Here is a 16,364-nt window from a genome sequence, read left to right on the forward strand (position 1 = left end):
AAAAAAAATGATTTAAGCAATTAATTTAGTTGATTATTTTAGTCTTTTGGGATGGCAAATCTGGAATTTTTCTGTTCTTCCTTCAAGGGAGCCGGTCTGCCGCTTCTATCACCGGCAGATCAGAAGCAAACACTTGGCCATCAAGAAAATGAACGAAATCCAGAAAAACATCGATGGCTGGGAAGGCAAAGACATCGGCCAGTGCTGCAACGAGTTCATCATGGAAGGAGGACTGACAAAAATCGGGGCCAAACACGAGCGCCACATCTTCCTCTTCGACGGTTTGATGATCAGCTGCAAAACCAACCACGGGCAGTCGCGGCTGCCCGGCTACAGCAGCGCCGAGTACAGGCTCAAGGAGAAGATTGTCATGAGGAAAATGCAGGTGGTGGACAAGGAGGACACGGCAGAGTACAAGCACGCCTTCGAGCTGGTGTCCAAGGATGACAACAGCGTGCTGTTCGCCGCCAAGTCGGCCGAGGAGAAGAGCACGTGGATGGCGGCGCTGATCTCGCTGCAGTACCGCAGCACCCTGGACAGGATGCTGGACTCGGTGCTGCTGCAGGAGGAGAACGAGCAGCCCCTGAGGCTGCCCAGCCCCAGTGTTTATCGTTTCGTGGTGGAGGATTCAGAGGATAACATTGTTTTTGAGGATAACTTGCAGAGCAGGAATGGCATTCCCATCATCAAAGGAGGCACGGTGGTGAAGTTGATCGAGAGGTTGACCTATCATATGTATGCAGGTATCATGAGCTTTGTTTTTGTTCTTGCATGAGGGAGGAAGTTAATCCTTTATTGGGGTTTTGAGAGAGATGGGACTGCTGGGAGAGGTCTTAAAACATAATTTATTATTCTTCTTTTATGGTCTTATGAAGTCCTGAGAGCATCTTCACTATGTTCATGGTCAGTGGTCACAAGGTTTTGTAGAGGTTAATTAGCCAATAAACGGCTGCCACAAAATAATGTTTCTACTTTCACACCAATAGTTCATTATTTTGTTTGATACGTTTTTGCCTCAATGTGGACATTCTTAACCAATCATATAACACAAAACTACTTGTTATACCTTAAACTTCTTATTACCTTTATAATTATTTTTTTATCTTAACTTTAAAACCTTAAAACTTCTTACAACGTAACTTAACGTCTTTCTATTTAAACTTAGATTCTTACTTATGATTTTAAATCCAGAAGCCTCCTCCAAGGTCTCAAAGGAAACCTTGTGTCCGTGTCTATGTCTAAGCTTGCATTTACAAGATTTTGAGAGCTTTCTGTGCTTGGAATTCCCACAATCCTTTTATCTTTAGTTTGCTGGGCTTTTTTCTATTTGTAATGAAATGTAAAATATGCACAGAGTAAAAATATGTTATTAAATCATCTGGCTTTGCAGGCAAAGCTGTAAGAAAATCTTGGGTATGTAAACCTTTCATCCCCTATAAAAACCACAAAAATAGGTTTCCATGTTTCATCATGGCCAAAGCCATGGAGCTGTTACAGGCTGAGGCTCTGTGAAGGAAGAAAAAAGTTGAAAGTTATATTTATTATATTTATTATATTTTTAATATTTATTACATTCAGCCTGCCACTCTATGAAGTATCTGGGTTGAAGTGGATGACATTCACAATCAGCATTTTTCAGCCTTTCTCTGTGTGAAAGGCACAGAAGTGAAAGCTTGAAGGAGTTCCATGAAGTGCTGATGCTGAGGAAAATGTTGGGTCTCTGTTTCGGGGTGCAAGGGGAAGCTGGTGCTGTTGGGACTGATGTGCAGTTTGTGTTAAACTTCCCCAATAGTGCAGCTGGTCAGGGAGAGTCATTCCTCAGGGAAGGCTGAGACAGAGGTTTTAAGAGAATATTGGATGTGAAGCTCAATATTTTTCAGGGAAATTCACCGAAGAACTGAGTGAAAACTTCCCAAGCACTGTCGTTCCCGTTGTTTTCCAAATACAGTGCTTGCCTTTCAACCTCAGTGTCTTTTCTGCACGTTGAACTTCTTCTTTGTATTTTATTTCTGATCTTTGGCAACTGGTTAAAACCCCACTGCCATCATTTTCTTATTCAATCCTTACAGATCCTAATTTTGTTCGGACTTTCCTGACCACCTACCGCTCCTTTTGCAAGCCCCAGGAGCTGCTGAGTTTGCTGATAGAAAGGTAAGGAGTGATCCTCCTTTCTGAAGGCATGCAAAAGGTTTGGAATCACAGAGCAGAATCCCAGAATGGTTTGAGAAAGGACCTTAAAACCCATCCAGTGCCACCCCCTGCCATGGACAGGGATACCTTCCACAATCCCAGGCGGCTCCAAGCCCCATCCAACATGGCCTTGGATAGTTCCAGGGATGGAGCAGTCACAGTTTCTCTGGGAATTCTATTCCAGGGCCTCCCCACCCTCACAGGCAAGAATTTCTTCCTCAAGTCCCATCTGACCCTCCTCTTTCTCAGTTTGAAGCCTTTCCCCTTGTCCTGTCACTCCAGTTCCTGATGAGATTTTTATATTTGGAATCACAGAACATTCTGACTTGGAAGGAACCCTCAAAGATCAGAGATTCCAACTGCTCCTTTTCTGCCCAGGATCCCAGTGTGAAGTTGCAGTGTTTTGATGAAGTCTGTAAAGCAGTAACTTTAAAACAATGATCCAGGTTTTCAGTTCAAGTTTCCTTTTCCCAGTTTAAATGAGTTACCTGAATGAGGTGTGAGCTGGAGCACCTGCTGTGCTTGGGCTGTGGGTGGTGGTGTTGGGAACTGCTCATGAGAACTGAGTGCACCCAAACCTCGATGGAAAAAAGGACAGAAATGTTCCAGGCAGTTTGTTTGAAGGAGCAGAATTCAGGTAAACAGCATCTTAGCGCAGTGTGGTAAAGCTGCTCTTAAGCTCTCATCTAATCTTCTCTTAATCAAGCCAGCAGGTCCTTAAAAACCTTCTATCCCAGTCTAGACATTGTGTGATGAGCAGAGAACCAGTGAATTATCAGGGTGTGGAGCTGGGCAGGAGGGAATTCCGGGCAAACTGGGCAGCAGAGAAGCACCTGATCCTCCTCACACTGAATTTATACAAATACATTTCTATAAACTGCAGCTTCTGCACAGAGGATTTGTGTTTTGTCTCAGTTTCCATCAGCCCTGTGGTGTTTTCCCCCAGGTTTGAGATCCCTGAGCCCGAGCCCACGGAGGCAGACAGGCTGGCCATCGAGAAGGGCGAGCAGCCCATCAGCGCCGACCTGAAGCGCTTCCGTAAGGAATACGTGCAGCCCGTGCAGCTCAGGTGGGTGTGCCCTCAGCCCTGCCCTGGCACCGCCAGGCTGGAGGGCACTGATGGCACAGAGCTCTAATCTCTGCTGGAGACTTGAGCCATGTCTGCCTAATATCCCAAATCGTGTCCTGGTTAGTGCCTGCTGGAGCTGGCCCAGCTGGGATCCCCACCCACGGGCACGGCGCCTGTGGCTGAGGGATGTGAAGCTCAGAGCGGGGCTGGCCACGCTCTCAATGCATTCCTTGTTCCCAGGCCCTGTGAAGATAATTCCTCTGTTCCCAGTTTTCCAGCCCTGCTGGTGTTTCACTCCCTTTCCCAGCCCCGTGGATGTGTTTGCTCACAGACAGGGAGGCTCTTGTCTGTGCTGCACATTGCAGTGGGCTGCAGGGAATCTTCAAGGTCTTGCTGACCAAGCTAATTTGGGGAACAATTAAGCATTTCTAGCATGAATGAGGGTAATTGTTGCCCTGACTGGGGATCGAGACAGGAGGAGACACAGATCAAAACCTGTGTTTGCTTTAGCAACTTTGATTCATTACACTGATGAGTAACATTAAGATGTTCCTATTAATGGTACATTAATATTACTATCAATATTAATTCTACTAATAGCAATTAATACTACTAATTACACACACAGAGCCCTCAGTTCCTCTGCTACCACACGTTCCTGTTGGAGCAACAGCAGTTGACTCAAAGGGTCACACTGACATGCCAGTACCTCCAAGGTGTTCACAAAGTCACTCAGGGCTCCCATTTTTATCAGACACCTGTGTGCCTATGTATATAAAAGATTAAAAAGATAAATATGTGGCTAACCCTGTAGCTTTCCTCAACACTGAGCTGCCACCACCTTTTTGAACGTGATCCAAGTCCCACAATCTCATGATAACCTTGATACTCCTGTGTGCTGCTGGCCTTGGACAGCTTATCAGGCCCTTGGTGTTCCCACTTTATCAGCTCCTGAGGGTTCAGCAGGACCAGAAGTCTCCACAGTTATCAGTTCCTGGGAGAGCTGCCTCTCAGCTCATGCTTTCCCTGCTTTTGCTGTTTTCTGGGAGCTGTTTCGGATCCATACTGTGTATTTCCAGTAGTTTGAAGCTGTCTTACAGGTGAAAATGAGTGAGTTTGAGCTGCTGGGTTGAGAAACTCAGCACTTTGTGCATTCCAGTGTTGTTAAAAACATTGACCTCTGCTTCAGAGACTGGAATTTGGGAAGAAGGTGGAGAATTGAAGGTGTTTATTCCTTCCTTCCCTGCTTCCCTACAGTAGAAAATGCTGTGGCCAGGCATGGGAAGGGCTTGGACACAAATAAATGCATGTGAGGGGATGGAAACAAGGAGTTGCTCAGCTGGAAGTGCAGTCAGCAGATCCAGGCACTCTCTGGCTCTTCCCAATGTTTTCACCACGGGATCTCAAGGGCAGAGATTGGATTAGATAAAATCCTGTTACAGGAAACTCGGATCAAAACTTTGCTTCTTGGAAGGTGTCATTGATTTCCAGCCTGAATGATCTGTTTGGGCAGCAATTCTTTTATGGGATAAACCTTATTTTTTTTACCTTACACACTGGGAAGAGGAAGAGTTAAGGAATTTTCCATGTGTTCATGTGGATGTCTTTCATCTGTCCTCAGTGCAGGGCTGATTTTTGCTCAGGTGATAAATTGCACCTGGATAAATCAAAGTGCTGAAGGTGTGAGCTCAGCTTGTTTACCTGAAGAAAGAGACAAGACAGTTTTTTATTCTGATTTATCCTGAGTGCCAGAAGGCTGAAAAGCAGCTGGAGTTCACTTTTAGAGACTGATTTATCAGTGATTTATCTAAGAAAGAGTAGAGAAAAATCAAGAGGACATTTAGTGTTATCCTTAAAGGATCTAATCAAGCCTTTTGGGTCATTAAAAATTGTATAAGTAAGGCAGTAGCAACAACTTTGAAGCTGAAATTTATGTGTAGGAAAGAAAGAACAACAAAATTGCTTCTTAACAAGTGAGATATCCTAATTAGGTTTTTCATTTAAAAAAAAAAAAACACAAGAAAAAAGGGAAATTACAAGGAAAATTAGAAATACCAATTTTATCTGATTTTGCTGTTTCTTCCTCTTCTGAAACCATCTCAACACTGGCTTCTTTTTTTTTTTTATATTAGATTTAAAAATAGCACCAAGCCATATTTATGCTAAAACTATTCTTTAAAACCTATAAATTGGGTTTTAAAAAATAGTTTTAGCATAAATATAGCCAAGCTCAATCTTTGCTCTGCTCCTTTGTCCATGTGTATTTTCATAATCACCAACTACATGAATGTGTAACTTGAATTTTGTAGGATTGTGGTTCATTTATATGGGATAAGCTGTGGAAAAAAGAAATTTAATATTTTTTTTCCTTTTTCCTCAGAATATTGAATGTTTTCCGGCACTGGGTCGAGCACCATTTTTATGATTTTGAGAGGGATCTGGAGCTGCTGGAGAGGCTGGAGACCTTCATTTCCAGTGTCAGAGGTGCAGTAAGGAGGGGTCCTGTTCCCTTCCCTCATTTTGGTACAACTTCCCAGTCTGATCCTGGTTTTAGGTCTGAGAATAGCTTTACACACATGAGTAATTTTAATGCCTTTAATTGAGCTGTTCATGAGGCTCCCCTTTACATGAGGAAGCTTTGGCCTGGAGCCTAAACAGCTTCTAAATTTCAAGCATTAGGATAATAATACTTTAAATATATTTCCTTCTGGACAGTCTGGTCATCCTTGCCTGACTGTGACTCAGGCTGTCACCTTCCCCTTCTCCACAGAGAATTCCTTCCCTTTCTCTTACTCAGTTCTTTCCATCCTGATTTTTCACATTTATATAAAGTTCCAACTAAAAATTATTATCCTTTTAGAAGAGGATATTGGGCCCATTTGGTATCTCTTCTTTATGAACTGGATTTTCTTGGCAGCCTGTGTGGAGGGCAGGAGTGTTGGCACGTTTAATCCTTATCCTGGAAATTCCAGGTTTTCATCTTCAGAGTGCCAGGCCTTACATTGGGCAACATAATTCTGAGACAGTTAAAAGAGCCTGGACACGGGGTCACTTTTTTCTACACCAAAACTTTCAGAGGATGTGGTTAAATAGAACTGGTTTCACATATTTGTCAGCTGATACAGGTGCAAGAACCCATGAGAATAAAATAGGGAAATAAAAACCTGATTAATTTACGTGCAGAAATGCAGAATTCTGAGCTCAGATTCAGATTTTTGGGGAGTTGGTTTCACTATATTATCAAAAGCCCTTTAAAATCAGAGGTTCCCTGAATGGTTTGGGTTGAAGGGAGCTTAAAGCCCATCCAGTCCCCGCCCCTGCCATGGGCAGGGAAACCTCCCACTGTCCCAGGCTGCTCCAAGCCCTGTCCAGCCTGGTCTTGGACACTTCCAAGGATCCAGGGGCAGCCACAGCTTCTCTGGGCACTCTGTGCTAGAACTCACAGCCAGGAATTCCCAGTATTCCATCTAACCCTGCCCTTTGACAGTTTGAATCCATTTCCCCCTGTCCTGTTACTCCATCCTTTGTCCAAAGTCCCTCCAGCCTGAGCTCCAGTTCCAAAAATATATTTATATACAAACTCAAAATATTCCCTCCCCAGAGGTTGCTCTGTAACACTGGCATTTATGGAAGAACACAAATTTATTAAAAACCGACACTTGTAACAAGATTAATGCACTTTTCCCCTCTCTTGGACTTGTAGTTTAACCCTTCCCTCTGTCAGTTTAAAGCAGCATTAAAAAAATGTGTGGGGTTGAATCTTTTTTAATGATTTCACCTCTCCAGGAAAATCCATGAAGAAGTGGGTGGAGTCAATTGCTAAAATCATCAAGAGGAAGAAAGCCCAGGCAGATGGGGTCAGCCACAACATCACCTTCGAGAGCCCCCCGCCACCCCTGGAGTGGCACCTGTGGCGCGTGGGGCACAGCGAGGCCCTGGACCTGATGACCCTGCACCCCATTGAGATCGCCCGGCAGCTCACCCTGCTCGAGTCCGACCTGTACAGGCAGGCCTGAGCTCTAAAACCTCTCTTTTTTCATTATTTCACCCAAAAAAATGCTCCTCGTTCACAACCGTCCGTCAAAAATACCCCGCCACTTGCAGAGTTCATGGGAAGAGATTTCCTTGCTGTCTGCTCAGTGTTAAAATATGCAAAGGAGTGGAAAAAAGAGGTTTTATCTCCATATCAGAATTGTGACAACAGGAATGGAGGGAGGATAATTCAGGAGTTTTACAAAATTCAAATTATAAAATCCCAGTCCTGCTTTAGTGATGGGAGGTTTTGGGTTGAAAGCAACCGGTTGCTGCAAGTGCTTCACCTTTCTATTTTTAATTTTTAACTCTTTTGAAGTTGTTTTCTTGCCCTTTCAGAAAATTAAACTCACTCCTTTGTAATTTTCTTATCTGTAAATGCTTCTTCAAAATTTGCCAATTTCAATTAAGATAAAAATGTATTTCCTTCTGTACTCGAACACTCGTCAAAAAGTTGTGTTTTGTAGTAGATTAGGTGGGGTTGGATTTGTGAAATATCAGGTTGTGATTAAGAGGAGAAATAATCTTTTAATGCAAACACAGAAATTACAGTTTTTATTTGTACTGAGCATTTTGCTTCCTGCTTTGTCATTCCCAGGGCTGTGCAGCCTTCTGAACTCGTTGGCAGTGTGTGGACGAAGGAAGATAAGGAAATTAACTCCCCAAATCTCTTGAAAATGATTCGTCACACTACAAATCTCACTCTGTGGTTTGAAAAGTGAGTGCAGTGCAGTGCCATTAACCACTTTTACCCTGGACATGCTTGGGGTTTGCTGGCTTATTTCTGCCAAATCCTCCCTTGACTTTCCAACTCGAACATATGTAAAATGTGATTGCATAAATTTGTACTTGAGATGCTGGAGAGGGAGCCAAAATCTGCATGCTGGATGGGTTTTCATGCAAAAATTTGATTTAATAACTGACAAAGTGCCAGGTTTCATTTCCCAGTGTTTCTCAAATCCCATCTTTTGATCAGGTGCATCGTGGAAACGGAGAACTTTGAGGAGCGAGTGGCTGTGCTGAGCAGGATCATAGAAATCCTGCAGGTTTTCCAAGACCTCAATAATTTCAATGGTGTTCTGGAGATTGTCAGTGCTGTGAACTCTGTCTCAGTGTACAGGCTGGATCACACATTTGAGGTGAGTCTGGGGCACAGAAAAGGAAAATTAAATCAGAATCCATACCTGGTCACACACAGTTCTGGAGTGAAATCCATTGTTGGCAGCAAAGCCTCCCTGGAGTAAAACAGAAGAAGGTGAATAAAATGGTTTGAGTTTTGTATGGCTCTGAAAGGCAGCACAAGGCCTTGAAGTTAGAATCAAATGTTTAATTTTTATTAAAGACTGAATTCTGTAAATTCTAATTTAAATTAATAATCTGTTTTCAGTAATCTCAAGATCCACGTGACTGAATTGTGGGGTGCTGTAATCCAGGGCAAACCATTGCCACAAGAGGTTCTTTGAAACCTTCATTTCAGTTCCCAAATTTTACAATCCAGGGAATTGCCTTGTATCTGCTAACCATGCTGTTGAGAAGATTTCCATCCCTATTTTATTTTTGATTTTGGCAACTTAGGCACTCCAGGAAAGGAAAAAAAGAGTTTTGGATGAAGCAGTAGAATTAAGCCAAGATCATTTCAAGAAGTATTTAGCTAAGCTCAAGTCAATCAATCCCCCCTGTGTGCCTTTTTTTGGTAAGTGACATCAAATTTTGTGTGTGGTGTCACTCTGAAGTTGAGTTTGCTGCAGATGTCTGGTTAAAAACTGCTTTTTTAAAATCAGGAATATACCTAACAAATATCTTGAAGACAGAAGAAGGGAATCCTGACTTCCTTAAAAGACAAGGGAAAGAATTAATTAACTTCAGTAAGAGGAGAAAAGTGGCTGAAATTACAGGAGAAATTCAGCAGTATCAAAACCAACCCTACTGCTTACGGATTGAGCCAGAAATCCGGGTGAGCAGCCATTAAATATCTCTTTGGGGATTGGAGAGGGGGAAAAATGCCAAATAATCTTCCAGCACTGGACCTAATTTTGCATGAATAGTGATTATCAAAAGAGGGGGGAGCAGTGGCTGGTCGAGAACAAAGAACCACCAAAGGAGCAGCCAAAAGTGGTACAAAATTAGATTTTGAATCACTGAATTACAAGTATTTCATTAACATTTTCTCTGTATGCTTATTTTTTAAACCTTATTGATACTTGTTTCATTCAGAAATTCTTTGAAAATCTCAATCCCATGGGGAAGATACCAGAAAAAGAGTTTACAGATTATCTGTTCAACAAATCCTTAGAGATCGAACCTCGGAACTGCAAGCAACCACCTCGATTTGTGAGTTTTTTCCTGAAATTTCATGGGATCAGAGAATGCCCTGAGTTAGAAGGGAACCACAGGGATCATCAAGTCGAATTCCTGGATTATTTAATTAAAATTAAATAGCTAAAATTCAGTGACCACTATGAAAACAATACATGGTTACCTCAATAAGCCAGATATATTTTCTTCAAATTCCTTATCATGAGCTGACTTTCCAGCTAAACTTGATTTAAAAATACTTCTACTCCCAATGTTTGTCACTACTAGAATATATTACCTTTGTCTTATTTTAAAACTCATTTTTATTCCCCCCAAAACCTGAAATATTGCTGTTAAATTTGTATTTCTTACCATATAGGCATATGATAAAATATGGAGTAATATTTTTCATTTCACTATCTATTAGTACTAATTTAAATATTACTTTTATACATAACAGGTTGCATTTCCTCTAAGATAATTTCTATTTTTGTTTTGTCTCAATATTTGATATTATTGCAAAAAACTGCATGCTTTACCAGGTGCAACCTATTTGCTGAAAAAAATACAATTCAATTTAAAGGAATAGCAATTTTGGGTTTAAAAAAACCCAGCTCCTGGAGCTCAGAGTTCTTTTTTAAGCAGGAAAATCACAATTTAGAACACTTGTTTTTTATGTGTTGTAATTGCCTGAGGAACTGGAGCCATGTCTAATTTTTTGGGAGAGCTATAAATCATTTTTGCCATGTCTTGTTAGAGGAATGAGTAAGATGATGTTACAAATGTGGCAAGAAAATGCCAGAAATTGCTGTTTATTGCAAATGCTTCTTACAGTAATTTTATTAAAATCTTTTCTAAAAATAGGAGCCCAGTCAGCTGGGCAAGAATTCTATCCAGCTCATGATTTCCAAAGAGAGAATCTTACTGGAATTTCAGGGAAATCCAGTTGTGGGTGCTGTTATGTGCTGGACACCACTGAAGGATGGGGCTGTAATTCACTTTGCAAGGCTCAGCTTTGATCTGTGCTGGATTACACCCGAGCCTAACCAGGCTGGGTTTGTCTACACAGTGAGCTGGGTGTGGGAATTTTGTCCTGGATAAACTGGAGGACATGGAGAACGCGTTTCCAAGTGTGTCCTTGGTCCTGGATGCGTGGCCCGGTGACCCTCTGTGGTTTCTGTGGTGTTGCTGGGACTCTTCTGCAGCTCTGAGAGGCACTTGAAGTAAATTTCTATTTCCCAAGGCTGTGACTTGTTTTTCCCAGTGTTTTGTCCTGGTTGGCAGCAGAACCTGGACTCTTCATTCCTCATACTTGTGGGGAAACAAAGATTCCTTCAGCTGCATCCACAGCTTCCCAGCAAATTCCTGCTGTGTAAATAACGCTGCACCTCACATCAGCTGTACCCCTGGGCTGCTCTTGGAGAAATACTTTAAAAATACCTCCCAGAGCCTTGGGAATGCTGCAGTAGGGAATGGCAGCAGTGCTGGGAACGCTGCAGTGCTGGGAACGCTGCAGTGCTGGGAATGCTGCAGTGTTGGGAATGCTGCAGTGTTGGGAATGCTGCAGTGTTGGGAATGTTGCGGTTTTGGGAATGCTGCAGTGTTGAATGTTGCAGTGTTGGGAATGCTGCAGTGCTGGGAACACTGCAGTGTTGGGAATGCTGCAGTGCTGGGAACACTGCAGTGTTGGGAATGCTGCAGTGCTGGGAACACTGCAGTGTTGGGAATGCTGCAGTGCTGGGAACGCTGCAGTGTTGGGAATGCTGCAGTGCTGGGAACACTGCAGTGTTGGGAATGCTGCAGTGCTGGGAACGCTGCAGTGTTGGGAATGCTGCAGTGCTGGGAACGCTGCAGTGTTGGGAATGCTGCAGTGCTGGGAACACTGCAGTGTTGGGAATGCTGCAGTGCTGGGAACGCTGCAGTGTTGGGAATGCTGCAGTGCTGGGAACACTGCAGTGTTGGAAATGCTGCAGTGCTGGGAATGCTGCAGTGTTGGGAATGCTGCAGTGCTGGGAACGCTGCAGTGTTTGGAACGTTGCAGTGTTGGGAACGCTGCAGTGTTGGGAATGCTGCAGTTTCTGGGAACGCTGCAGTGTTGGGAACGCTGCAGTGCTGGGAATGCTGCAGTGTTGGGAACGCTGCAGTGTTGGGAATGTTGCAGTGTTGGGAATGCTGCAGTGCTGGGAACGCTGCAGTGTTGGGAACGCTGCAGTTCCTGGGAACGCTGCAGTGTTGGGAATGCTGCAGTGTTGGGAATGCTGCAGTGTTGGGAACGCTGCAGTGTTGGGAATGTTGCAGTGTTGGGAATGTTGCAGTGTTGGGAATGTTGCAGTGCTGGGAACGCTGCAGTGCTGGGAACGCTGCAGTTCCTGGGAACGCTGCAGTGTAGAACTTTGCAGTGCTAACAGCTCCCTGTCTCCAGCCCAGGAAAACAACGTATCCCCTGAAATCCCCGGGGATAAGGCCCAACACGGGCAGGCACGGCTCCGCCTCTGGCACCCTGAGGAGCCACCCTCTGCCCCTGGAGAAGGAGCCCAGCAAGATCAGCTTCAGCAGGATCACCGAGTCCGAGCAGGAAACCACGGCATCGGCACCGACCTCCCCCAACACCCCATCAACACCGCCCGTGTCGGCGTCCTCGGAGTTCAGCGTCTTCTTAGACATTGATCTCAACAGTTCTTACGGTACATACATTTAATAATGGTTATTGCTGTCCCTCAGGCTCCACAAAGGTATTGGGGGGTGTGCCAGCCTTTTAAAAAAAATAAATTTCAAACTTCGAAGTAATTAAATTAATTGCCAGCGTGACTTAAATTCTCCAGTTGGGGAATGTTTTACAAGGGGAAATTTTCATTCATGTAAACTTGAGGGTTTTTCTGATCTCTCAGGGTATTCAAGCATTTGTTCTGTGCTGCAGTGCAGTGGTTCTGTCTGGAAATGGTTTAATGGATTTTTCTATTTCCCAGGTAACAACAGCATCTTCGCTCCTGTGAACTTGCCTCAGTCAAGTGAGTGTTGGAACTCTGTTAAATATTTAACTCTGCCTTCCCTGGCTTCAGGAGAGCTCAGTGGGGATTAAAATCTGAAATCTGGGATGAGGATGTGGGCTGCATTCAGAAGGGTTCCTCTTAGATCAGATGTCCAGATGTAAAGAATGTAAAGCCTAAAACTTAAACTGTTGGTTTAGTTTGGGTTGGGTTTTTATCTCCAGGCTCTCAGGTGATTTTCCTTCTAATTTGAATGTCCTTGATGATTATTTTGTTTGACTAAAGCTACAAATAAAACAACTTGATAATTTCTTAATTCTACTTAGTGAAAATAACTGCTCTGTTGCTGGGAAGGAAGAGACACTTCTTGTACCACACCTGTCAGGGATATCCTGCATTCACCTGCGTTTTCAGCTGTTCTTTTTCTTTATTCCACATACCTTTTATTTAATATGATTAATTCCCAGCTGGAGAGCACAGGCCTGATGCAGACACAGAGCTCAGGGCACTCCTAAGAGGAAAAGCAAAGGTGTGACAGAAATCACCAATTGTTGTGTTTTAATTTGAGGATTTTTTTCTCCCTCTGTAAAAAATCACTCCCTGGATTTATTTTCCTGTCCCTCAGCATTGCCTGCTGACAGCTGATGCCTATCTTTGATACTGGACATAGGAGAACAAACACTTTGTGAGGCTAGATCTGATTAAAGAATGAATTAAAGGATTTCTTACTCCTGGAGTTCCTGGTTCATGTTGCTGTGGAGCACAAAGATCTTATTTGAGTTGCTTCAAGTTTGGCTTGATATTCCAGAATATGTTCCTTAGATATTGCACAAGGGGTAAAAGATCTGCTTTTCCCTCTCCAGAGACTTTCTTCAGCTCCTGGGGGAGCTTCCCTAAACTGAGTGATGAGCCTCAGAACCCTCCTCCACTTCCTCCACGGAAAAAGATGGATCAGGATGCTTCCAATGCTAAGGTATTGCTGTCCTGGATTGAGTAACTTTGAGGATAAATCAGGGAATATCTAAAAGCATTTAGTTCAGAAAAGACCTTTTAAGGTTTTCAAGTCTGACCATCGATCCAAGCAAGGCTCTGTCAGCCTAAAAGACTTTGAGATGCAGAGCTCCAGCTTCCTTTTTTAAAGTTTTGGATTCCCAGTGTCCAAACTCTGCTAGGAATTTCAGGACCATAGTGTCCATATTCCCATCAACAGTAGAGCTGCCATGTTTCCAGCAGCACCACTGGCAGGGGTCAGGAGAATTCCTCACCTGTCTGAAGATTGCTCTTTATTCAAACATCTGGACAAGGGAAATAGCTTTAAACTGAAGGAGAGTAGGTTTAGATGGGATGTTGGGAATTGGGAATTCCTTGCTGTGAGGGTGGAGAGGCCATGGCACAGTGTGTCTGGAGAAGCTGTGGCTGCCCCTGGAAGTGTCCAAGGCCAAGTTGGATGGGGCTTGGAGAACCTGGGATAGTGGGAGGTGTCCCTGCCATGGCAGGGGGAGGAATGGGATGGGGTTTAAGCTCCCTTCCAACCCAAACCATTCAGGGATTCTGTGCTCTCCATTTCTTACATCTCCTTTTCCTCCATGACACCGCAGGGAAATTCCAAGTCGGATGACGATCCTCCAGCAATCCCACCTCGGCAGCCGCCGCCTCCAAAGATCCAACCTCGTGTTCCTGCTTACAGCACCCCCCTGGAGCAGCCCCTTCACAGCCCTCCTCCTCCTCCCCCCAGGGACCCTGTCCCCGACACCCCGCCGCCGGTGCCGCTCCGGCCGCCTGAGCACTTCATCAACTGCCCCCTGAGCCTGCAGCCGCCGCCACTGGGACGCTTCCCCCGGGATCCCGAGCGGCTGCGGGAGGCCGGCTCCGGGCCCAGCTCTCCAGGCACCCCTCCCAGCACCCCCTCTCCCCGGGTGCTGCGCCGCTGCTGCATCCTCAGCGCCAGCCACAACAACCTGGCCCAGCCACCCGTGCCCCCTGTGCCGCCACGGCACAACTCCAGCCCTCAGCTACCAAAACTGCCACCAAAGACTTACAAAAGGGAGCTCTCCCACCCTCCTTTGCACAGACTGTCTTTGCTAGAAAATGCAGAAACTCCTCAATGACCTTAGCCATAGTAGTCATTGACACTGGAATACTATTTGTAAAGTTCCTCTTTTTTTTTTTTTTTTATTTATTCAAAAAAAAAAAAAAAAGGCAGTGTATTTTAGTATTTTCACAAATTACGCTCTTAAAGTGCTGCTGATCAAAAAAAAAAAAGGTTTAAATTGGAAAAAATTCAGACTATACACAATTCCAACCTGTGTGGTTGGACAGCGTTAACCCTCAGGTGAGCAGCAGCATTGCCTTGGTTCACGTCCTCAGTGCCGACCGTTCTGCCAGGACACAAAATAGACCTTTTGCACTGTAAACTACACTAAGTGAATTTAAACTGACATCTTTTAATTGCACTGAGCCAAAAAAAGGTGCGTCTGTGGAATATTTTTTTCAAATTTGAGCATTAGTGGCCTTTTTTTTTAATTAAGGAAACCCAGCAATGGGATGATCAAACAACACAAGGATACAGAGCGTCACAGATTTGAAACCTCTGACCACTTGCCTTGAGGTTCCTAAGTGACAGCTCCTGTTCTGGAATATTCTCATGCCATGTCTTAATTGCCATTGATTTGCTGCTGAAGACAAAGAAAAAAAAAATAGGTTGAAATCTAAATACCAAAATATTCGGTTTGTCATGGTTCTTTGGAGAAAGGATGAAGGAGGAGTACCCGTCTCGGATATCGGGGAGGATCCCGAGTACTTCACGTGCATCCTGTTCAGATGTGCCTTTTTTGTTTCGATAGGCGAAGGTGTCTTAAGCTAAAGAGTTTGTCTGCTGTTGTGGAGAACAAAGCTATGCGCCTGTACAATTGTTTATATTGTATATTTACAGATATGCTAATGACATGTATAAATTGAAGTTGACTTCGAGGCCTATAACACAGTCTGCTACTCCCAGGATTGGATCCGGCCAGCAGCGTTTCCTCTGGCTTGGGAACAGTCTTGCCTTCCAGACCTAATAACTTCCTTTAGATCTACACTTAACTCGTGAATCCACTTTGGAAATTGGTAGCATTTAAACCAGCAAACACTTAAAGCTTTATTAAACTTTTTAAACTGATAAGTGAATGGAACTTTTCTTTTAAGCCAGTTGAACCCCCGTGTTTGAGCTGGTGCAAGAGTGAGTCTGTTGTACTGGTAGTTCTGTAGCAGCATTTATAAATTGGCCTTCACAAGCCACATTTTATTTACTGGTATGTGGCCTTTTACTGTGCTTTGTATCAGAGTTCTTAACAAGATTAATAAATCACCCCGGTCTTAATTTTTAAGAGCTTGAGCAGTGCGTGTTCCTTGCAAGGACAAGGTTGGGAATTGCATTTTTGACAAAGAAGATGCCCCAATTTTCCATTCTGCCAGTCTCACTCTGGCTTTCCTTCTGCCTGTGAGAGTCGGGCCCGTCCCAGACTTCCAAATCTCACTCCAGCTTCTAAGCTGCTCCCACTGTCTTGGGCATTCTGTTTCCAAATTCTCCTTTTTGGAAAGGAGATATGACTGAGGAGGGATGTTTATTAGAAATACCCTGAGTTGGAAGAGATCCATCAGGACCATCGAGTCCCAATTCCTGGCCCTGTACAGGATCACCCCAAGAATCCCACAGTTTTATGGGAGTTTTATTTTTCCATCTGTCTCTTACAGTTTTTTCCTGCTGCCTATCCTCTACATGCTCCTGTCAGGAAGAAGAAAGGGCTGGA

General features: G+C 44.0%; 1 protein-coding gene across 1 annotated transcript in view; it reads left to right on the forward strand.

Moving 5' to 3' along the window:
- SOS2 (SOS Ras/Rho guanine nucleotide exchange factor 2) overlaps window positions 1–15,941 on the forward strand; it is a 40,456-nt gene extending 24,515 nt beyond the window's left edge. Inside the window, exons 10-23 of the mRNA XM_005528590.3 lie at window positions 88–743; window positions 2,070–2,151; window positions 3,137–3,259; window positions 5,640–5,743; window positions 7,046–7,265; window positions 7,890–8,009; window positions 8,268–8,430; window positions 8,867–8,984; window positions 9,073–9,245; window positions 9,506–9,622; window positions 12,009–12,270; window positions 12,553–12,594; window positions 13,437–13,546; window positions 14,172–15,941. Coding sequence (XP_005528647.2) covers window positions 88–743; window positions 2,070–2,151; window positions 3,137–3,259; window positions 5,640–5,743; window positions 7,046–7,265; window positions 7,890–8,009; window positions 8,268–8,430; window positions 8,867–8,984; window positions 9,073–9,245; window positions 9,506–9,622; window positions 12,009–12,270; window positions 12,553–12,594; window positions 13,437–13,546; window positions 14,172–14,681 — 2,800 coding nt within the window. The 3' untranslated portion in view covers window positions 14,682–15,941. The remainder of the gene's footprint in view (window positions 1–87; window positions 744–2,069; window positions 2,152–3,136; window positions 3,260–5,639; window positions 5,744–7,045; window positions 7,266–7,889; window positions 8,010–8,267; window positions 8,431–8,866; window positions 8,985–9,072; window positions 9,246–9,505; window positions 9,623–12,008; window positions 12,271–12,552; window positions 12,595–13,436; window positions 13,547–14,171) is intronic.
- Window positions 15,942–16,364: the final 423 nt, after the last annotated feature.

This window comes from Pseudopodoces humilis, chromosome 7, assembly GCF_049639895.1.
Source record: "Pseudopodoces humilis isolate 2021_Gansu_Grassland_sample_001 chromosome 7, ASM4963989v1, whole genome shotgun sequence".
NCBI lineage: Eukaryota > Metazoa > Chordata > Aves > Passeriformes > Paridae > Pseudopodoces > Pseudopodoces humilis.